Source organism: Kogia breviceps, chromosome 3, assembly GCF_026419965.1.
Source record: "Kogia breviceps isolate mKogBre1 chromosome 3, mKogBre1 haplotype 1, whole genome shotgun sequence".
Taxonomy (NCBI): domain Eukaryota; kingdom Metazoa; phylum Chordata; class Mammalia; order Artiodactyla; family Physeteridae; genus Kogia; species Kogia breviceps.
In genome coordinates this window covers 39,819,532-39,843,144 of record NC_081312.1, presented here as the reverse complement: position 1 = coordinate 39,843,144, position 23,613 = coordinate 39,819,532, and the positions used below count along the sequence as shown (strand labels likewise).

The 23,613-nt window shown below is 35.2% G+C and overlaps 1 protein-coding gene across 2 annotated transcripts in view; it reads left to right on the top strand.

Annotated features, from left to right (window-relative positions):
- HIF1A (hypoxia inducible factor 1 subunit alpha) overlaps positions 1-22,977 on the top strand; it is a 44,151-nt gene extending 21,174 nt beyond the window's left edge. Inside the window, exons 3-15 of one of the 2 annotated variants that reach the window (XM_059056020.2) lie at positions 488-633; positions 727-811; positions 4,787-4,899; positions 5,831-6,033; positions 10,425-10,531; positions 11,892-12,039; positions 13,815-14,035; positions 14,636-14,922; positions 16,380-16,502; positions 16,615-17,036; positions 19,551-19,659; positions 20,216-20,342; positions 20,831-22,977. In XM_059056020.2, the coding sequence (XP_058912003.1) occupies positions 488-633; positions 727-811; positions 4,787-4,899; positions 5,831-6,033; positions 10,425-10,531; positions 11,892-12,039; positions 13,815-14,035; positions 14,636-14,922; positions 16,380-16,502; positions 16,615-17,036; positions 19,551-19,659; positions 20,216-20,342; positions 20,831-20,982 (2,243 nt within the window). In that variant the 3' untranslated portion in view covers positions 20,983-22,977. The remainder of the gene's footprint in view (positions 1-487; positions 634-726; positions 812-4,786; positions 4,900-5,830; positions 6,034-10,424; positions 10,532-11,891; positions 12,040-13,814; positions 14,036-14,635; positions 14,923-16,379; positions 16,503-16,614; positions 17,037-19,550; positions 19,660-20,215; positions 20,343-20,830) is intronic. The other variant, XM_067028381.1, reaches the window with a different exon arrangement.
- The last annotated feature ends 636 nt before the right edge of the window (positions 22,978-23,613 follow it).

The window sequence follows — 23,613 nt, the reverse complement described above, 5'->3', positions numbered from 1 at the left end:
CAAGGACATGATAGGTCTAAAAATTAGAAATCAGAAGTAATTGGAAATTACTTTTAGAAGGTGGTCATACTCTCACTTCTTTTGTAACATGATATCCTTATTACCTGCTTTTAAAGTTTCATTCAGGAATTTTAAGATATTGGCCTTCCTCCCCTTCTTTTTCTCTTGCTGCACTTACCTACCTACCTACCTTTATCTATCTGACTTTTAATGACATGACTCTTCTCTTTTCAGTGGTTTGCCTTGCTTCATTAATTTAAATAATCATTAAAAGCCCCTGGCAAATCTAATTTCAGTCTTCCTGTCCTGTGGCCTTGACTGTTTTGTGTTAAAAGACTGACAGGAGAAAAAATTTAAATATATAGAAAAAATATATGCTGCATGTATTAAATAAAATATCTGGGGAAAACTTTATAAAAACATCCGAATATTACTATCATTTAAGTATAACTTTTTAACTATTTTTTTCTTGTTGTACTTTTTTTAGGTGATTTGGATATTGAAGATGAAATGAAGGCACAGATGAATTGCTTTTATTTGAAAGCCTTGGATGGTTTTGTTATGGTTCTCACAGATGATGGTGACATGATTTACATTTCTGATAATGTGAACAAATACATGGGATTAACTCAGGTAAAATACCCACATATTAAGATTAAGAGCCCTTCTGTATGCGTTTATGATTTTATGTTATAGGTCTAATTTTTTTTTTTAATGTTTTTACAGTTTGAACTAACCGGACACAGTGTGTTTGATTTTACTCATCCATGTGACCATGAGGAAATGAGAGAAATGCTTACACACAGAAATGGTGAGAAGAAAAGTTCATTGTTTGATTTGTTGTGACAGGTGGTTTTACCTCATTGGATACTGTCACTAATTCTAAAATTTTGCTGTTGTAACCTAAGGCCAAACCTCATTTCATGCTTAATAAAATGTTACTCTATTCTTTAAGTCCATGTTATTCTATTTTTTAGGAATTTCATTAAAATACCTAAATTTTTTTAAAAGCCCACCTAATCCATAAATAATTATACAAATATAAGAATTGATAAAATGGAAAAGTAAATAAAAATCAGGACCAAGGAAGTTAATTTAGAATGTAATTTTAAGGCAAGGCGAAGTCATAATACAAATAATAGGATTTTAGACAGTTATTAAAGTTGAGGTGCCAGTTTGGGTTCAAGCTTCTAAATGCCCAAGAAAAAGAAAAAGTTTCCCCAATTTTAAAGAGCATAACTGCTGCCTGACCCCTCAGGTTGTTCACAATAATTTGAGACTATGCAGTTCAGTTAGCAAGTATTAAATTATGGATGCCTTCACATTAGCAGTAACAAAAAAAGACCTGCTCAGACCTTTAACTCAGGAATGAATTGTTAAAAATAATCAAATGTTCCAAGATTTGGGAGAAAAGTACCTTGTAAATTACAAAAACTGAATTAAAGTCTTTCCACACCTGTGCCTTCTTAAACAGAGTATATGGATCATAATTTGATCTTTCTTTCATGACTCAAAAGTTACCACACTGCAAATTTGTCATTTTGCTCTGTGGTTGTTCTTTGCAGCTCTCCCATTTAAGTGTAAGTTTGTTTGCTTCTACATTAAACAACCTCATTTATATATCTTTGTTAATCATTTTTTATGGTTTTCTGTTTAATCTCACCTCATTTATACTAATAGTTAACCTTTATTGAGAGATTACCTTGTGCCAGGACACTGTTTTCTGAATTTTATGTGCTTTAACTCCTTTAAAAACCCTGTGAGGTTAACTATTTCTATTTTACTGAGGAAACTGAGTTATAGAATAACTGGCTGAAGATTACTTGGTTAGTAAACAGCAGGGTAAGAGTTACACTAAGGTAGACTGGCTCAAGTCCACCACACTCCTTAGTACTTTACAGCTCTTTTCACATTCACCAACTTTCACTACATTCTACTGCCATTTCTCACCTTGGAGCCCTCTTCAGTTATTTAATTTCATGCAATGTTCTTACTGTGAACTTGGAAAGCAAATGAATACTTTTTAGAATTCTGTGTAAAGGAGGAGTAAATATACTCTAAGCAAGGACCTAAGTGGGCTGTTGATGAGTTTAATATAGTGTTTACACTTTGAGGTTTGTATTGGCAGCTCAGTGCTTCCCTTGGGTTAGACTATAAATGCATGGATATATGGAAGTCTTGTTTTGATTTGGTAATGATGCTAATGCATTATTCTAAATCAGATATAGTCTACTTATTATAGCTTAAATGTATGTTTTTAACCAAATGTTTTTTTAAAGCACATGAACATTCAAAGCACATGTGCTCTCCTATTATAATAAATTTGTGATTTAATTATGAACATTTAAAAAATCATTCCTAATGTTAATGAATTTTTGATATTTTGTTGGGAAAGAAAAATGCAGATTTTCACTTTTAGCAAAGTGGGGCTGCTGCAATGCATCACATTTTGATACACTAAGAGCCTGTGGTATTGGTTATACAGCATAGTCCTAGTTCATTTAAATTCTAAAAATAAGATTTAGAGTTCATTAAATTATTATAAAATATTGATTGATTGTGTGGTACATGGGCCTCTCACTGCTGTGGCCTCTCCCGCCGCGGAGCACAGGCTCCGGACGCGCAGGCTCAGCGGCCATGGCTCACGGGCCCAGCTACTCCGTGGCATGTGGGATCTTCCCGGACCGGGGCACGAACCCATGTCCCCTGCATCGGCAGGCGGGCTCTCAACCACTGCGCCACCAGGGAAGCCCTAAAATATTTATTTTTATAGGGCTAAAAACTTAGTTGTTTAAAAACTTTTTTTCATTAGGAAAATGCTAGTACTTTTCACTTACCATAGTTTTAAAATTTATTAATATCTTCATGTCCCAGTTCAAAGGCTTTGGGTTCCCAAAGGTCAGTCCAATTCAAGTTTAGATTTTGAAGGACTGAAAATACCCCAGAGAATTTACATGTGGATCTCTGCTGCTACCACAACGCCCCCCTCCACACACACACACACACACACACACACACACACACACACACACACACACACACACACACACACACACACACACACACATATCCCTAATACCATCACCAAGACCATTATGGTTCTTGTGGTGTCTTTTTAAAATCCACTTTCAAATGCTTCTAGGGAGAGCAAATTCTCCTAAACCCAGATAACTTGTATCAGCACCAAGACTGCCCCAACTTGCCTATATTCCATAATTTTGAGTATGAACTAGAACTCTTCCTTCTCAAGGGTCTAGTATTTCTAGCTAAGCAGCCTAAATTTAAACGTATTATCTTGTTTCCTTTCCACATGTTACTTTTCTTTCAATATACTAGCCTTAAAATCTCCAGGTCTTTTTAAAAAAGTTCTCTTCTCCCTTATTTCCATTAATCTTGGAGTTTTTATAGATTCTACCTCTTCATTTGTCTTTTGTCACCCTTTTCACTTCTACTGCCTGCTGCTCAGCCCCTCATTACCATCATTGTATTCTAACACATCATATATATTGCTGCTAGATTAATGTTCCTTAAGTTCCTATTGTGCTTCCTAACTCAAATTTTTTAGAAGCTGCATTTTGTATATTTAAGGCTGAACTCATTGTGGCATCCATGGCCCTCTATAGTTATAGTCCTAACCATCCCTTCTAAGTTTGTCTCATTACTCCTCTGCATGTACTTTATATTATAGTCAAACTGGACTATGCACTGTTCCCCAAATATGTGCTGTTTTTTCTCACCTGTTTTTCGTTCTCTTCCTTCTGCCTGGAATACTCTTCTTATTCATCTCTACTTACTGAAATTCTAATATCTATTTTTCTAAGAAGGACTTTTGGGTTTCCCCTTGACTACATTTCCCCTTGACTAGAAGTTATCTTCTAATCTCTCTCTGTACTCCTTTAAAGAGTTCTTATAAGCCTTGGGCGCTTACTCTACATCATATTGTTGTCATTGGCCTCACTACGTATACTCAATTTTTAACTTCTTCAGGACAGGCATTGTGTCTTGTTCATCTTTATATTGCCTGAAGTATCTAGTCCAGATCCTGAATAATGAATATTTTTGTATTTGTTGTGAATCAGACTGATCAACGAAGAGGAGAAATCAAGTTGCTGTTTGTTTAGTCACCTGAGTCTAATCTCATCTTTTTAGTTATCTGAGGCTTGGAATGGGAGTAAATAGACTTGAGTTTATTTAAATCTAACTTTGCTTTGAAAAGTCATTCAACATGGGTTTTTGGGGTTTTTTTTCCTAGTAACAAAGTAGAGATAATTTCCTGCTTGCTTTACAGGAAGATTTAAGAAAAATCAGATATATAAAAATGTTACTTGCTATTGAAAAGAAATTTCTGTTTTAAAAGTTCTGTAAATATACAGAATATTTATTATAAATTGAGCTAGCACATCTAGTAAAAGTTTGGAGGAGTTTGCTGAAGTTCTTTTTTTGGGTGTGCTTTGTACACTGATAACACAGTTATAGGGCAAATTCATACCATGTTTATATTTCTTTGTAATTCGACCAACCTTACTGGCTTGAATGTGAAATGATTAGGTGCTATCCCAAATATGGATTATCATCCCACCAACTCAGGGAATCACTACTATTGTGAATCCATTACTTACTAGAAGTGTGTTAAATCCCTTGGGTGTGTGGGAACGCGCAAAGCAGTTGTGCTCATGTTGACACTTTTCATTGAATAGCACCTAGGTGCTGGGGACTATGCTACTCTTACTGTAATAAATTTGTGTGTTTAATTATGTTTTTAAACTTTATTTCATGTTTGCATTAGGCCTTGTGAAAAAGGGTAAAGAGCAAAATACACAGCGGAGCTTTTTTCTCAGAATGAAGTGTACCCTAACTAGCCGGGGGAGAACTATGAACATAAAGTCTGCAACATGGAAAGTAAGTAAAAATGATCTGTGAATGCACTTGATTTATAGATAAATTAATACATCTTGACATTTCTAGTATTAAGACAGCATTAGAGGACTTCCCTGATGGCACAGTGGCTAAGAATCCACCTGCCAATGCAGGGGACACGGGTTCGAGCCCTGGTCTGGGAAGATCCCACATGCCACGGAGCAACTAAGTCTGTGTGCCACAACTACTGAGCCTGTGAGCCGCAACTACTGAGCCCATGTGCCACAACTACTGAAGCTCGCATGCCTAGAGCCTGTGCTCCATAACAAGAGAAGCCACCGCAATGAGAAGCCTGTGCACTGCAACGAAGAATAGCCCCCACTGACCACAACTAGAGAAAGCCCGTGCGCAGCAGCGAAGACCCAGAGCAGCCAAAAATAAATAAATAAATAAATAAAATTAAGACAGTATTAGAACTATGAGGGAAAAACTTACTGTTCCTTGGCATTTATAGATTTAACATCCAAACAGTGTAGTAATTCACCAGTTTGAGGCATGAACTTAAGTTATGTGCATTGTGACACTACTGGCTTTGCCAACCACCCAGTGTTTGAATCTTGATAGAGATTAATTTTCTATTCATTGTTGTATCATTTCTTTGCTCAGTGTTGAAACACAGACATCAGGTCAAGAAATAACCATCAAACAGGGACCACATAAGTGAAAAATCAGCTCATTTGTATGAAGGCAAATTTTTTTAAAGAGTAATCTTATGGTGCCTGAAGAGTAGTAGGTCATGGGTGGTGTTGTAGGGAAAACATTTATTGATTTTCAAAAATGTATTGTAGTGATCTACTAATGACAGTAAATTTTATCAAAGCTTACTTGCCATGTCAGACTCAACTGTCTCTGCATTTTGTTTTTTACTAACATACATTTTTTTAAAAACTGCTTTGTTTTTCTTCATACATAGGTACTTCACTGCACAGGCCATATTCATGTATATGATACCAACAGTAACCAATCTCAATGTGGTTATAAGAAACCACCTATGACGTGCTTGGTGCTGATTTGTGAACCCATTCCTCATCCATCAAATATTGAAATTCCTTTAGACAGCAAGACTTTTCTCAGTCGTCACAGTCTGGATATGAAGTTTTCTTATTGTGATGAAAGGTAAATGAAATATAAAATATAACTTGAAATTTTTAATTAGTCCACAGAACTTTTTTTAACTATTAACTGTAATAAAGACTATGTATGCTTTCTTCCACTTAAGTTGAATACAACCATACATCCTAGAATTTAGTAAAATTAACTTTATAGATTAATTCAACCACATTTATTGCACATTTACTATGTACCATACATACTTACTCTAGCAGGTGCTATCCAGAGATTATTAAGATGAGGTCTTTTTCCTTTAGGGGTTCTAATTTATTTAAAGAAAAAATAAATATATTTCAGAGACATACAGTGCATAATTTGAAGAAGGATTACTTCTGTTTGTGGATTAGAAAGGAAAGTCTTTGGTCATCTCCTCATCTTACATATTTTTCCTGAGCAGCTTCATCCTTGCCCATGGTTTCTATTGCTGTTTCTCAAATTTCTATTCATAACTATTTCCATTTAATTGCCAATTTGATATTTTTATCTGGATATTCTTCTGTATTATAAACAAAATATCTCTGTACTTGACTGAAACACTCCTACCCCTAAACAACTTCAAAAACAGCTTTTCCTCTTTTAATACCTATCACGATTAATATACCACTGTAGACACACGACTCCAGCAAACATTGGGAAGTCGTCCTTAACTTTTCTTTTGCTTTCATTATCTACACTCAGTTATTTCCTAAACCTTAATAGATTTACTATCTACATATATCTCCTAATCCATTCCCTCCTTCCACTCTTGCTTTCCTGCCATTGAGTTCTTCAGCTTATTATTACCTTTGGCTTGAATTGTTGCCATAGTCTCCTAACTGCATCTCTGCCAACAGACTTGTGCCCTTTTAATCTCATCCAGGTTTCCAAGAAGTGGACTTCGTAATGTGAAAATTGTATCATGTCATGTGAAAATGCCTCAGTTGCTTCCATTCAGCTTCACACACAAAAAAAATTTTTGTTTATAAAAAATATTATAAGAGCAGGAGATTTTTATTTATCAAAAGAAGACATATTTTTAAAAGCTGAAAGAAAAACAGACCTATGCAATAAATCTAAACTTCTTAGCATGGCAAGCAAAGATATTATGATCTGGCCCCTGCTGACTTCTCCAAATTAATGAGGAGGGGAAGACCCCTTCTGATGTGGCCTCCAACACCCTACAGCCAGAGAACTCCACATGCTGTTTTTATTGTCTTAGTGCAATGATGGTTTCCGCAACTCCAAACACGTACTTAGCTTCCAAGAGCCACCTACTGCATCTACTTGTAGAGCTTTCCTTGTTTCTTTAAAAAACTGCCGTTCCTTGTACATATTCTGTCATAGCCTTTTTTCAGCTTTTGTAATTATGTGCTTGGTTGTCCCATTTTTTTACTATAAGACTGTGTAACAGTGTCTGAAGGCATAGGTTCTGTACTCAGACTACTAAATCCTGACTTCGCTGCCTATATCCAGATGATCTTAGACACATTACTACTTTTCTTTGAGCATCAGTTTGTTTAGAGTATAATACATGTATCTGTATTATCTTCATTGTGTGAGAAAACCGATTTGAAGCCCTTAGCTCTAACATGAAGTGGGTAAGAAGCCCCAGCCCTACTGGACAAGAAAATGTGAGAGCTCTGGCTTTGGAATCACATAATTCTTGATTCAGTCCTGGCTTGCAGTCCTGGTACTTATAGTGTGGCCTGGGTGTTAGAACTTAACTGTTCTAAATCTCATGTTCCTTATCTGTTAAATAAGGGTCATGCTTCAAAAGGCTGTTGAAAGGAGTTTGTTGAGTGCCTAGTATGCATAGTGACTGCTTCGCCACTGGGGTTAGCTTTAAGAAAAATGAAGACAGGAGAGCTAAGAAGTATTTTATGGTGTTTACTGCCTGTATTTATGTCAATGTATGATAGAACAGAGATGGCCCATCGTTTTTTTAGGAATGATTTTTTATTTTTTGAACTCAGTATGAAGTATAGGAGTGGGCTGGGGAGAAAGAAAAGTGATGGCTCGCTACAATGAGAAAACAAGAAAGGGAGTGACATTCCCCTTCTGGTTATATGAGAAAATAAACAAAATGGTCGTGACAGAGGGGTAAAGGCAGCCTGCTTAGAGACCAACCAAGTAAGGTTTTGAGTCTGACCAGGAGATTATTATTTTCTGGTTAGAGCTCTTTCTAGGAACTTCTCACAGCTATAACCCCTAAGAACCAAGATATAGAAAAAATTTTACTCAATTTTGAGAAAATCTAACATATCAAACTTCTTATAGCCAAAATGTCCCACAAATGGCTATTATTTATTATACTAATTTCCACTTATAATCATTCAAACATTTGAGCATCTACTGTTTGTGGCACAACAACTGGCACTAAAGTAGAAATGAAGTTTAATTCCCGCCCCATGAGACTTAGAACGAATGAATCCTGTACTGCATAGTTGCTTTAGATTTCAGGTTTCCTAGTCCATTAAAAACACTTTTTGATTAAACTTTCTGGATCACTCCTCCCCTTTTTGGTACAAAAAGCTATGTAATTCTCTAACGTTAAATTATCTTGACCTTTCTCCCTCAAATATGAATACAATTGACCTTCTAGGAAAATAATGCTGTGTATATTTTGATGTTTATATTTTAGTGATAGATGTACCTCAGCTCAGATTGAGAAGCACTGATTGACATCTGATTAAATCAGAGCTCCTTAACGTGATACACAAAAGCTCTCTTTAATCTGATCCTCCTGCCTACTTCTCCAGCCTCACCTCCCCACTTGCCCCTGCTAATAACCACATCAGAGTCTTTGTTGCCTGTACAGTGTCGACCATTTTCTCATCTCTGGCTTTGCTTGTAGTGTACCTTCTTTCCGAAATGGTTTTGCTCTCTCTTTGACTCTCTTTTAAACTCAACTCATAAGTCTCCTATAAGAAGCTGTCCCTCACCCCCACCATTCCTTACCATGGATAGGGCTGGTTCCTCTGATTCCTGCAAGATTCCCATCACTGCACTTGCCACATAATTTCATAAGTACTGTGGTAAGTGCACCAGAAAATTCACCATACTCTGAGTTTTGCCTTTGCATGTTAACATCTAGAACAAGGCCAGGAACATATGGGAATATAAAGGTTTAAATAATGAAAAAAATTTAATTCCATGAGAGTTTTATTCAAACATATAACCTATATGAGACCAATTAAAATCATTTTTAAAGCATAATTTAAAGAAATGGGATTTTTTTTTTTAACAGTAGTTTCCTTTGTAATGCTGCCACCTAGTGTAGTTGTGTTTAGAGATATCCCTTAGTATAGAATTCTGGATTTTGGCTTAGTTTCGTTTTTGGTTTTTTTTTTTTTTTTTGCAAAGCAGCTATTTATCTGTTTACTTATTTTGGAATAAACTATGGCAGATCTTGCCTTAAGGTGTGACAACACAAACAGTGTTACTTTTATACATTTTTTAGGAGAAGGATATCTCCCCTGTGTGTTTCCTGGAGTTAGCTGGTTTTTTGGATACAGTGCATTATATAACTTTTACTTGTGCCTCAGTTAGAAAGTCCTTTGAATTCTAAAGTCTGAGAAATCAAAGAACTTAACTCATGTGTTGCTCCCAGAAAAGGAGAGAATATTTCTGTTTAGCATGGTGCTAAGAAGACAGCTTTCTCTTTCTCATGAAATGGGCTCCATTTCAGACTGTGGTTAGAGAAAGTCATAAGATCTAGTCTCTGTTCTAAAGGAACTGCCAGGGAACCAGAATGGGTAAATGGATTATTTTCCAGTTCATTTTCAGTTTGATATCACTGTTTCATCTGAATTGAATTCCTATAATTTTATGTAATTTCAAAAACTAAGTACAAGAGTATCTCCCCAAACCAACATAATATGAATTTATTTAGTTCCTATATTAAAATTTTGTAGTAGATATTGATCCCCCAAAGTGTGAAGCCTTGCCTAGAGGAACTGTTATATAAAGAATCTGATTTTGTATACACACACACAAAAAGACTCTGCTTTTATGGTAGAATGTTATGGGTTTAGTCTATAATTTAAATTAAATGTCATTAACTACTTTTAAAGCTTTTATCATTTAATTTAGCAGTCCTTCATATCTATCTATTACATTAATTGTCTTATTACCAAAAGTGTGTACAATAAAATATGATAAAAATAGGTAACAAGGAGATAAAAGGGTTAAATAGCAGGATGAACCCTTAGGGCTTAAAGAAATGCATGGTGCTGCATTTAGTAACTTCAGAGTTACTAAAGGTGAGATATAAGTTTATCTAAACAAAGAAGAATGCTCTTTATTTTTTAAAATTCAATTGTCCATAAGATTAAGGCATATCAGTTACTCTGGAGAAGCAAAATGTCCTTCATTAGTTTCTGTCATTTTTATTCTTACTTACATTTTTTATTTAACAGAATTACAGAATTGATGGGATATGAGCCAGAAGAACTTTTGGGCCGCTCAATTTATGAATATTATCATGCTTTGGACTCTGATCATCTGACCAAAACTCATCATGATAGTAAGTATAGATATTCTAATTATTTAACTCTTGCAATTTCTACTGTTTAGTTATATATCTAATTTTTGGTCACACATTTTAATAAACCTCTTCATAAGTGATCTGGGTCATTAAATCTGTTTTGTATTTATTATAACCAATACCAGTTAAAGTAGAATCATTTAATGATATATAAAACTACCCTGGCATTTTACAAAAACTAAAAATATGTATCATAGAATATAGCATCATTTTCAGAATTCATACCTAAGTATTCAGAACAGTTAGCACAAAGAATGCACTGAGAAAATAACTGTTCAGTGAATCAATGAATGAGACTATGATCAACATCATGCACTAGTTAGTGGAAACATGTACACTTGATGTAAGACATAATGCTCAGTTTTACTCATATGAATGTTATTTGAGGATCCCATGATAAGTAAAACTTTGGAATTTCTCATTTGCCTGTTTAATCTGTACCTAAACATGACTTCCCAGTGTGATTGGGGAATGTCTGAATGTCACTGAGTTAGCATGATTAGCCTTGAATTGCAAAATGGGCCTAAGTCCACAGTCAGGGTCCCAATACTCATGATGATATCATCGTTACTATTTATCTAGTACTTTCTCCCAAATCAATAATTAAGGTTGCCTAAATTGCCAGGAGACTTCAGCATGATATCAACTGAGATTCAAATATGCTAGCACATCTATTTGAAGCATTTTTGGTTCTCTGGAAACTACAGCAGGAATTTAAGGAAGTGATAGCAGTGCCACTTTGTTGAATGTTCTCTGTGGAATCAGGGTTATTCATTCTCTAATATTTCTGATACTTTCAACATGTAAGTAGTTAAAGGAATTTTAGTCACTGCTGTCCCTCATTCCTGGCTTTCATCTTATTTAAAGTGAAGGTTAGCAGGAAAGTTTATTTGGGTGATTAGAAGAATGAAAGAGGTACATTTTCAGCTATCCTGGGGTGTTTTCTCTGTCTCTCAATTTAAACAGTTAAAACTGATTCTATTAAAATAAACATTTCTTCTTTTTTCTAAAACAATGATCAACATTCAGCATCTATTCATTCGATTAAAAATTCAAAGTTAGGGCTTCCCTGGTGGCGCAGTGGTTGGGAGTCCGCCTGCTGATGAGGGGGACACGGGTTCGTGCCCTGGTCCGGGAGGATCCCACATGCCATGGAGAGGCTGGGCCCATGAGCCATGGCCGCTGGGCCTGTGCGTCCGGAGCCTGTGCTCCGCAATGGGAGAGGCCACGGCAGTGAGAGGCCCGCGTACCACAAAAAAAAAAAAAAAAAAAAAAAAAAGGAAAAAAAAAAAATTCAAAGTTATTTTCTCTACATGACTCTTTTCCTCTTCACTCCTAGTGTTTACTAAAGGACAAGTCACCACAGGACAGTACAGGATGCTTGCCAAAAGAGGTGGCTACGTCTGGGTTGAAACTCAAGCAACTGTCATATATAACACTAAGAACTCTCAACCACAGTGCATTGTATGTGTAAATTATGTTGTGAGGTAAGCTTGGAAAATAAATATTTGGGGGGAGCAAGTAGTAAGTCTTTGAATACTCTTTTCTTTTATAGAAAGATTATAAATGTTCACTGAATTTTATTTTATTTTCACATTTCTACCTAATTATGGTTTTCAGTACTCTGACCTGAGTTTCTAGGCCAGCTATTTTAGTGATTCCACTAATTACCATCAGAAGCTATTCATCCCCATCCTTTTTTATTCCCATTTTTTAAAAGACCTTGAAAAAAATACCAGATCTCCTATGGATTAGTTTGTTCTAGTCATACAGCTATTGGCATAAACTATCTCAAGGCAGCTATGTTATTTTTATAAGAAGAATTCTGGCCCTGAAATAGTTAGGTTTGTATCATACCTCTGTCCCTCATTAGCTCCATGACTTGGGGAAGTTTCCTCATTTCTCTGAATTTAATCCATTTAGGAATACTTGCCTCAAAAGGTTAAAGTGAGGATTAAGTGAAATTCTATGTGAAATTACTGTAAAAGGCTGTATGTGTGACACATGGCTCGTGTGTATTCATGAACTCTTCTCTTAGTTGATTGGCTTGTGAATATTATGGATATCGTAAACTAATCTTTCATTTGATCTATTTCAGTAAGCAATTGCCCACTTCTGGTCCATCTTCTACATTACCACCACGCTGAGTTTTCTTGCATGGATATCTGATCATCTCATTTTCCTTAGAGTTGATTTAAAGATCCTTTTATCACCCCCAAGATAAACCCTTGCCTACTTGCGTAGCATCATTTGTCATTATTTTCTGTACTCCCATGCTTTTGTAGATTTAGCCTTCTTTCTAAAATCTGTGGCCACCTCTCTTAGGAAGACTTTCATCATTGGATTTTTATTTTTGCCACTTCTGACACCATCCTTTAATGTTTTAAAATTAGGCAAAAGAGTTCTTTTGTGACCTTCCCATTATATAAGAATCACCCACTTAGAATGTCCTTCTTTTCCCCTATCCCAATCTGCCTAACAAATCCTACCTGAGTCCAAGTTTCAGCTTACTGGCCTCTGTGACACAAACCTTCTCCATTTTAGCACCTATCACTTTGTATTTCAGTTGTTTGCACACATACTTTCACAATGGGTTTTAAACTTCCTGAGGGCAAGGGTTAGATATTTTAAACTTTGTATCCTCAGTTCATTTCACATAGTAAACACTTAATGTTTGTTGATTAAAGGAGCAATAAAATTAAGCCAAACATGAAGATGGAGTTGTTGTTCATCATCTCTCTTCAACTCTACCCTGTAGGTGGTATCACCAGATCATTTTCTTACCACCAAGGAAAAAACAGTGCCCCTCTTAGAAGGACCTTCGTCATTTATATATGTTTATATTCTAGAGCCATCCTTAGGTCATGCTTCATATATGAATGTCAAAGAGTTCTTCTGTGCCAATATCCTTATATGTGGGCACAAAAGATCTGTTTATTGTCCTACATGTACTTGACTGTTACATTTCTTTGTCACCACCAATCTTCTCAAAGGAATAGCTGAAGTTTCTTAATTGAAATTAGTCAAATACTTGAATTATCTTGTATTGTGAATTTTAATAGGTCTTTATTTCATATTGGTATTTTAAACCCTGAATGTGACCAGGTAGGCATGAGAGATGTTTTAAGGCATCTTAAAATGTTCCTTTCCATAAAACAGAATTTTGAATTTTTTTGAGAGACAAGGCCATTTCAGAGTCCTTTCCCCCGCCACATTGTGTCAAGTGCTCATTTAAGAATTACTAATCTCTCTTTTTTGACAGTGGTATTATTCAGCACGACTTGATTTTCTCCCTTCAACAAACAGAATGTGTCCTCAAACCAGTTGAATCTTCAGACATGAAAATGACTCAGCTATTCACCAAAGTTGAATCAGAAGATACAAGTAGTCTCTTCGATAAACTTAAGAAGGAACCTGATGCTTTAACTTTGCTGGCCCCAGCTGCTGGAGACACAATCATCTCTTTAGATTTTGGCAGCAATGGTGGGTCTTTAGTTATTTTGTTAATTGCCTAAACTTTAACATTTTTTGTTGGTAATCATTTGGACATTGTGGTCTTTGCCCCTATAATTTCTCAGCATTCCTGCTTTTGCACATTGTTGGAAATTGTGCTTCAAAGTGTTTTTAAGGTATTTCTTCTTCCCACTTTTAATTGCTCACTTTTAATAAGCTCTGCTATTTCTATAGCCTACTGTCGTTTTTTCACAAGTTAGCAGTTACACTGCAGTAGGCATAAGTTGCATTAAAGGATAAATAAGCAGTCATACCAGAATATCAAACATTGAGAAAGGAAACTTTAATTTCAAACTAGGTTAAATTTTAATGAATAAAAGGTATGAAAAGGTTGGAATTGAAGGGGGTTTTTATGCAATATAGATTACAGAAGTTGTCAGTAGTGGATTGGAAAGATAACTCAGACTTATGGTTATACCATAATATCTGCAGACTTTCGGATTAAGTAAAATTTGGTAACATTTTTGTTACTTGAGTGAACTAGATAAACCTTTTGTAAAAGGGGGCATACATTTCTGTATATGTTGAAATCCAGATAGTCTTTAAATTGACTAATTTTTTCCCCTACAGACACAGAAACTGATGACCAACAACTTGAGGAAGTTCCATTGTATAATGATGTAATGCTCCCCTCATCCAATGAGAAATTACAGAATATAAATTTGGCAATGTCTCCATTACCTGCCTCTGAAACTCCAAAGCCACTTAGAAGTAGTGCCGACCCTGCACTCAATCAGGAAGTTGCATTAAAGTTAGAACCAAATCCAGAGTCACTGGAACTTTCTTTCACCATGCCCCAGATTCAAGATCAGCCAGCTAGTCCTTCTGATGGAAGCACCAGACAAAGTTCACCTGAGGTAGGTGTCATGATATAACAAGAAAAGGATAACATACAGATTTTAATGTTTAGGGATATATATGTAAATTTGAACCACGTGTCATAGTTTTGTTTCTATGAATTTTAGCACTTTTAAAATTACTACAAAAGCTATGCCTGACTTAGACCTCAGTCCATGTTTTAGGCTCAGTCAGTCAGGAACATGGGAATGAGCTGCCTTAACATAAGGCAAAAGGTAAAACATATGTTGCTCCTCTGTGTATTTATATCAGTAGGACAAAAAAAGTCTTGAACTTAGACATCCGCAGAGAACAATACTGTGTGCCTATGATTGATCTAAGCCCATTCATATTACCCTTTGAGTTGGAGAATTATCCAGTGGCAAAGGGCTTATTATTAGCAAGGCTTAAAAGGGAAAGGACTCTAAGCTCTTTGCCCAATTTAGTACAATTTCCATCACTATTTTGACATTCTGGATAAAGGTAACATGAAAATACCAAGTCTTACCCAGAAAAAATACTTAGTAACTTTTTAATTCAAGTTCTGTCTTGATATTAGTTTTCCTATAAACAGGATAAAAATAGTCTTTAAGGGCTAGGCTGGGCCAAGCCTGAAGGTATCATAAGGGGCTCTATTTCTCAATCTAGAATGATTTGATTTTAGAGCTTCCTATGTCTAAAAACATGCTCATGAGTATGGCAGCTCAGGTTTGAATATTATGACTTGATAAATGACGCTCAAATAAGCCTAAAAAAAGTGGTATATTATTTTACATTAAATATTTACTGACTCAAACTGGCAAGCTAAAAGTAGGAGATTTGACATCTCATAGCCTTCTAGAGAATATATCCTATCCTCTGGTTGCTCAGTTTGCCTAGAACAAAAATGTTCGAGTCATTTTGTTTTTAATCCATAAAAAGTAAATCTAACAAAAGTGTTAAGATGAGGGAAGCAAAAGTTTATGCTTAGAATACATAGCTATAGTTTTTTGGTTAGAATTCTTGCTGAAAACTAAACTAGTACTGCATTCATTAAGGTGAATACAAGTAAAGAACTTAAGTCTCCAGTCCTATCCTCGCCTGCCCCCCAGAGTAGCTGTGAGATTTTTAGGTAGATCACCACAGCAGTATGGCCTCTCAGTACACAGCTAGATTCCAGTGAGTATATCATCTGGTTATTGGCCAGTTAGGTACCATATGGGAGTTGAATTATTAGGTGATTTTTATTCTTTAGAATAAGCAGATAAATGCATCTTTTAATCTTATAAATGCTGTTATATTACATACAGTTAGAAATGGATGTATTGACAGAATTATAAGTAAGCTCAAAAATCTCATTTCTCACTAGTTAGATAAAATTTGATAGAAGAGAGACTTTGTTGTGTATTCTGAGGTTAGGTTTGCACATTCTAACAACTAGCAAAATGTTTATGTAAGCTTCTTCAAGGAAAAGTAAATATATTAATTCTTTTTACAGCCTAACAGCCCCAGTGAATATTGTTTTGATGTGGATAGTGATATGGTCAATGAATTCAAGTTGGAATTGGTAGAGAAACTTTTTGCTGAAGACACGGAAGCAAAGAATCCATTTTCCACTCAGGTATATGAACTTGTTTATTATATATATTATTCAAAACTGCCTTTGGGTTTAACTTGTTTTTCTTTTATATGGTGTGGCCATTGTAAAAACTCATGTATTTGTTGTTTTAAAGGACACTGATTTAGACTTGGAGATGTTAGCTCCTTATATCCCAATGGATGATGACTTCCAGTTACGTTCCTTCGACCAGTTGTCACCATTGGAAAGCAGTTCTCCTACTCAAAGTGCAAGCACAATTACAGTATTCCAGCCGACTCAAATGCAGGAACCTCCTATAACCACCAACACTACCACAGCCACCACTGATGAATTAAAAACAGTGACAAAAGATGGTATGGAAGACATTAAAATATTGATTGCATTTCCATCTCCTCCCCACGTACCTAAAGAAACTACTTGTGCCACAACATCACCATATAGTGACACTGGAAGTCGGACAGCCTCACCAAACAGAGCAGGAAAAGGAGTCATAGAACAGACAGAAAAATCTCATCCAAGAAGCCCTAATGTGTTATCTGTCGCTTTGAGTCAAAGGTATTTATATGTAACATTAAAGTTATAGTTTGTTATTTTTGAGCAAACATATATGATGGTAAATTATTTCTAAATGTAGCAAACTTTCTGATATATATGCTTTAAGGAACATAAAATTGACGTACAAATTCTGAACTTAAAACAAGCACTCAAAAAACCATTTCTAAATTAGCTTGTGTATTACTTTATAGTCATATCACTTATCTAAATGTAGGAGTAGAAGGGTGTTCTAATACCTCTAAAAATAAAATCCAGCCAGTAAGTTCTGTAAATGTACAAAAATTGGCCCAGTTTCTTGTAATTGCTTAAATCAGACTCATTAACTATCCTTACTTGCCTCCATAGCTTGGAGCTCTTTTTAAGCTTACCTGAAAAAAAGCCTTTCCAACTTAAGGGTATTTCCAGTTCTCCAACCCAAACTGAACTTGATGGTCTTCAGACCTCAGTATTCAATATAGATATTTATAAGCATTTTAAAAAATTTTATGTATAGTTATAATTGCTTTTATTTTTCCTTTTTATTTATAGAACACTTGCCATAGGTTAAATAGGTTTTTAAAAGCTATAACAGGAATCTAAGCATGTCATGGCATTGCTTCTATGGAGCTAGTTTGAACAAACATATGGACACTATCCAAATTTTAAGTTATAATTTTTGTGTATAATTTGTAATAGGATTTGACACATTTAAAATTTGAGGCTGTAGTCAGAGGAAACAAGTCAGTGGAGCAGTGTGTGGAGGACAGGAATGATTCCTCTACAGTGCCTAGACTGAGTCAGATATCAATAGCAATAGGAAAAAGCATTGCCATAGCCAGAGCTTATGGCTTTTTTCTCCTGCCCTGCATCACTGCTTTGACCTAGAATGCTAGGAGAGGCCTTTTCCCAGAGCTAGGAAAAGATCTTAGGGCTTTAGATTAACAAAGAAGTATTTAACATTATTGTTTTACTATTATCACCAACCGACTGTAGAGGTCCTCTGGGCAGTGACAGTGCCTCCAACATTTCTGTGTTACTAATACTTAACTCAGTACCTAACATGTAGCACTTGCTTCAATAAATGGTTATTGGATGGAAAGAAGAAGGAACATAGCAATAGAATTGGCAGTGATCTGTAATTTTCAGTTACAGCTACAGAGAACCATGGGATATTTGGTTTTCTGAATAACTGTACTTGTCAAAGTCCAACAAACATCTAGTCACTTTAGCAATTTTTTTTACATTAGTTCCAATACAGTATGCACTAAACACTTTATGAACTTAACCTTTCAGAACTATATGGAGGCTTTTTCTTTACTACCTCTCTAGGTAATTTGCAACATCAAAGTGCTACGGTAAACCAGACAATTTGCAGCTTTAGGGCAAAGATTAAAAATAAACCATTAAAAGTACTACTACTAAGATGATATTTACATGATAGACTGAGTTATGCTTAATAAAGATAACATTTATATAAAAATTTAAAAATCTGCCTGTCTATAGATTGACAGTTTCATAGATTTTTTTTTTTGGGGGGGGGGAATGCGGGGCCTCTCACTGTTGTGGCCTCTCCCGTTGCAGAGCGCAGGCTCAGCAGCCATGGCTCACAGGCCCAGCCACTCTGCGGCATGTGGGATCTTCCTGGACCGGGGCACGAACCCGTGGTCTCCTGCATTGGCAGGCGGACTCTCAACTACTGAGCCACCAGGGAAGCCCATAGAATTTTTTAAAAATACAAAACAAGACTGCATGTAGGAGAGCCGTTAGAGTAGTACATTCCTTACCCATATGCCATTCTCAACTAGATGGGACAGCAAGGAGCTATTGTGATTATGTTGGGGGTGGGCGGGCGGTTCTTGAAAAGGCAAAACAGATATAACAAAATCGATGTACTTGACACATAAAACAATTCTTCACTATTTAGTATTAATTTTAGATGCAGATAGTTCAAGTTTGATAACCAGATCAATACTGAGGGCAAAATGGCTTAGTGGGGGGGATCACTGGGAAGGAGACTGGGTATCAGGAGACCTGCAGTGTACTTCCATATCTGCAACTAATTAGTAACAGAGCAAGTTACCTCACAGGACTCAGGTTTCTCATTTATAGAATGTGTATTATATTACCTGTATTATCTTGGGGATTGGAGTGAAGCTACAGTGAACTAATGAACATGCCATGTTTTATAAACTGAAAGAGTAACACAAATGTGAAATTAATCTTTTATTATAGTAGTCCCAAGAATATCTGTGTATTAGGTGGGATGAAAGGCCAATATTTAACTCTTTGACATCAATTTAGTTCTGTTCAGTTCTATTTTCTAAATAGGGAAATGCATATTTTAGGAAATTTTGTTTTAAAATATGAACTTCGGCTTTCAAGGTAATAAACTTTAGTAATCAGGACAGTTCTCTTATGTATAACATATTCCTTAATGTTGGAAAATAGGCATTATATATTTCATTTTAAAAAAGCTAACTGGATATTTTTTAAATAAATAAAACAACCATATTTTTATTTAAAAATATTTTTCAGAACTACTGTTCCTGAGGAAGAACTAAGTCCAAAGATACTAGCTTTGCAGAATGCTCAGAGAAAGCGAAAAATAGAACATGATGGTTCACTTTTTCAAGCAGTAGGAATTGTAAGTGTGACAGTATGTTTGCTTTTCTATTCTAGCTAATGTGCTATTTCTAAGTTAGATATATAGGTAACTCCTTGTATCTTCCAAATACTAATGTTACATTTTCAGGAGTTATACACTTGGTTTTTCACTTGTACACACTCTTTCTTAAAAACATGAATTTAATGAATCCAGTCTTGGTGTAAAAATTCCAAACACTAGAGATGTATTTTGAGTAAGTATAGTTCTCCCCTCATTCCACACCCAGTATCACCACCAAGTCTCTTTCTCTTCCCTTTAGGTTACTTTCCCTTCTTACCCACAGAACAGTCAGTGCTGGTGTAATCCATACTGATATTTTCAGACCAAATTAACTGGAAAGCATTTACATATGTAGCTGTCATAAGGAGCGGCAAATGAATTCACCATAGTAGTATGAAGAAAAAGAATTTAAAATAACTTAGGGCAGTATTTAAGAATCTTGCCCACATATTGTTAGCAAACTTACACTGATTTCAAAGTTTTGACTTAAAAAATATTCAACATAGTAAAATTGAAATAACTTTACTGTTTTTAGGGAACATTATTACAGCAACCAGATGATCGTGCAACTACTACATCACTTTCTTGGAAACGCGTAAAAGGATGCAAATCTAGTGAACAGAATGGAATGGAGCAAAAGACAATTATTTTAATACCCTCTGGTTAGTTTATTCTTTCTGCCCTTGAACATCACAAAGAGAATTAAAATATATGAAACTTTTATTTAGGAGCTTTACTCCAAGTGAGAGTGATTTTCACTCCTTAGCAGGATTAAAAAGTAAAGTTGCATTTTATTTGATCAGTAATAGCTATTTCAAGATGGAACTATGAATTTTTAGGAATTATCTTTGGTCTGTGTCTGTGTGCTTTCAGTACTGAATAGAAGCTGAAACTTGCACATTTTAATGCCTATTTCTAAATTGGTTTATCACGCCTTTGTGCCTTCAAGGTATCCTTTAAACATTTGTGACATAGCACCAGTAACACTTTTTTGCACTTTCTTGTCTACACAATTGTGGTTTTGCCTAATAGACTAAAACCCTTCTAGTGCTTATTTGCCTTATTTTCCCCAATACCTAGTGCATAGTGGCTGTTTAATAATATTCATGGATTAGATGAATAAATACTTAAGTATGTCTTTGTTTTTCAGATTTAGCATGTAGACTGCTGGGGCAATCAATGGATGAGAGTGGATTACCACAGCTGACCAGTTATGATTGTGAAGTTAATGCTCCTATACAAGGCAGCAGAAACCTACTGCAGGGTGAAGAATTACTCAGAGCTTTGGATCAAGTTAACTGAGCTTTTTCATAATCTCATTCCTTTTTTTGGACACTGGTGGCTCATTACCTAAAGCAGTCTATTTATATTTTCTATATCTAATTTTAGAAGCCTGGCTACAAATACTGCACAAACTTGGTTAGTTCAATTTTGATCCCCTTTCTACTTAATTTACATTAATGCTCTTTTTTAGTATGTTCCTTAATGCCAGATCACACACAGCACATTTTCACAGTTCTTTGGTATTTAAACCATTGCATTGCAGTAGCATCATTTTTAAAATGCACCTTTTTATTTATTTATTTTGGGCTAGGGAGTTTGTCCCTTATCGAATTATTTTTAATAAGATGCCAATGTAATTTTTTTTTAAGAAGGCAAGTAACCTTTCATCATGATGAGTTTGAAAAATTTTTACTCAGTTTTTTCACATTTTACATAAACAGTAATGATTTGCCAGCAGTACATGGTAGCCACAATTGCACAATATATTTTCTTAAAAAAATACCAGCAGTTACTCATGCAATATATTCTGCATTTATAAAACTAGTTTTTAAGAAGAAATTTTTTTTGGCCTATGAAATTATTAAACCTGGAACATGACATTGTTAATCATATAATAATGATTCTTAAATGCTTGTATGGTTTATTATTTAAATGGGTAAAGCCATTTACATGATATAGAAAGATATGCATATATCTGGAAGGTATGTGGCATTTATTTGGATAAAATTCTCAATTCAGAGAAATGATCTGATGTTTCTGTAGTCACTTTGCCAGCTCAAAAGAAAACAATACCCTATCTGTAGTTGTGGAAGTTTATGCTAATATTGTGTAATTGATATTAATAAATGTTCTGCCCACCCTGTTGGTATAAAGGTATTTTGAGCAGATTGTGAACAAGAAAAAAATCATGCTTTGTTAGCAAAATTGCCTAGTATGTTAATTTGCTCAAAATTTGATGTTTGGTTTTATGCACTTTGTCGCTATTAACATCATTCTGTTTTCATATAGATTTCAATAATTGAGTAATTTTAGAAAAGCATTATTTTAGAAATATATAGTTGTCACAGTAAACATCTTGTTTTTCTATGTGCATTGTACAAATTTTTCATTCCTTTTGCTCTTTGTGGTTGGATCTAACACTAACTGTATTGTTTTGTTACATCAAATAAACATCTTCTGTGGACCAGGCCCCCTTTGATCAGCTTTTATGTTAAAATAATATTTGCTTTAACACCTCCAACTCATAATATTGTTTACCAACAGTTTAAGTATTTTATGAGTATTACATTATTCTTGTTTATTTCTACATTTATCTTATTGCCATCACCTTAAGTTATACTGTGTCCCTAAATGTAATGTTAAATATAACAAACCATAATGTTCCACTGTAAAAAGTATGCTTTTAGGAAAGAAACTTGTCATTTGTGAACCTTTAATTTATTAAAACAAAATTTTAATGTTCTAATATGAATGGGATGAATGAAGCAAATCCTGAACATTACAGTTACATAATGTCGTAAGGGCTAGAAAGTTCCTCTAAAGCAGTGGTCCCCAACCTTTTTGGCACCAGGGAACGGTTTTGTGGAAGACAGTTATTCCACGGATGGGCGGTGGGGGATGGTTTCGGATGATTCAAGCACATTACATTTATTGTGCCCTTTATTTCTATTATTATTACATTGTAATATATAGTGAAATAATTATGCAACTCACCATAATGCTGACAGGAGGAGGAGCTCAGGCGGTAATGCGAGCGATGGGGAGCAGCTGTAAATACAGATGAAGCTTCGCTCGCTCACCTGCCGCTCACCTCCTATTGTGGGCCCAGTTCCTAACAGGCCACGGACTAGTACCGGTTTGTGGCCCGGGGGTTGGGGACCCCTGCTCTAAAGATTTCCAATCTGTTGTCACTCACAGATGAAGAAATTTGGACCTCAAATGATAAAGGATTTGTCCAAGCCTTAAAGGTAATAAATGGCAGACCAAAGATTTAAACTTAGGTCTTCTGACTCCAATATGAAACTAGAAAAACGTTGCTTTGTTTTTGTCTTAATGATACTGTATATTTTAAATTTTTTAAATAGCTTTATTTTTTCCTATATTTTAAAAATGAAATAGCGTTGTTTCTTTTATGATTGTAAAAGTAATACATTCCCACTTAAAATTTAAAAAATCAGCACAAAAAGATATAAGAAACAGTGAATCCCTGCTCCTAGAAGTAACAGCAAATTATTTTTATGGACAAATTACATAGGCAGTGCCAGAGCCTTAGGCCCTGTATCCTGAGGTTACAGGAACAAAATATCCTGGACAAAATTAAGCCACAGATCTTGGGAGGCTGTTTTTAATCTTAGAATGAAGAAAATTTGATTACAACTACATGAAAATATGGGAACAAAAGTTTACAATATTAAGACTCAATCTAAGTTTTTAGGGGCATATGCATATTTCACTGCAAATACTATGATCCAATGTGCTTCTGCATTTAATTACAGATAGTACTAGAGGTGGTATTTTAGAATAAAGTAGTTGCTTAATATTCCCGGGTTGAAATTTAAAGTTCTGCTCATTTTGTTAGCAAATTAACTTAAGCTGAAATCTAGAAGTTTATCGTTTTCAAACATTAGTTAATGGTCAGATCTGTAATGA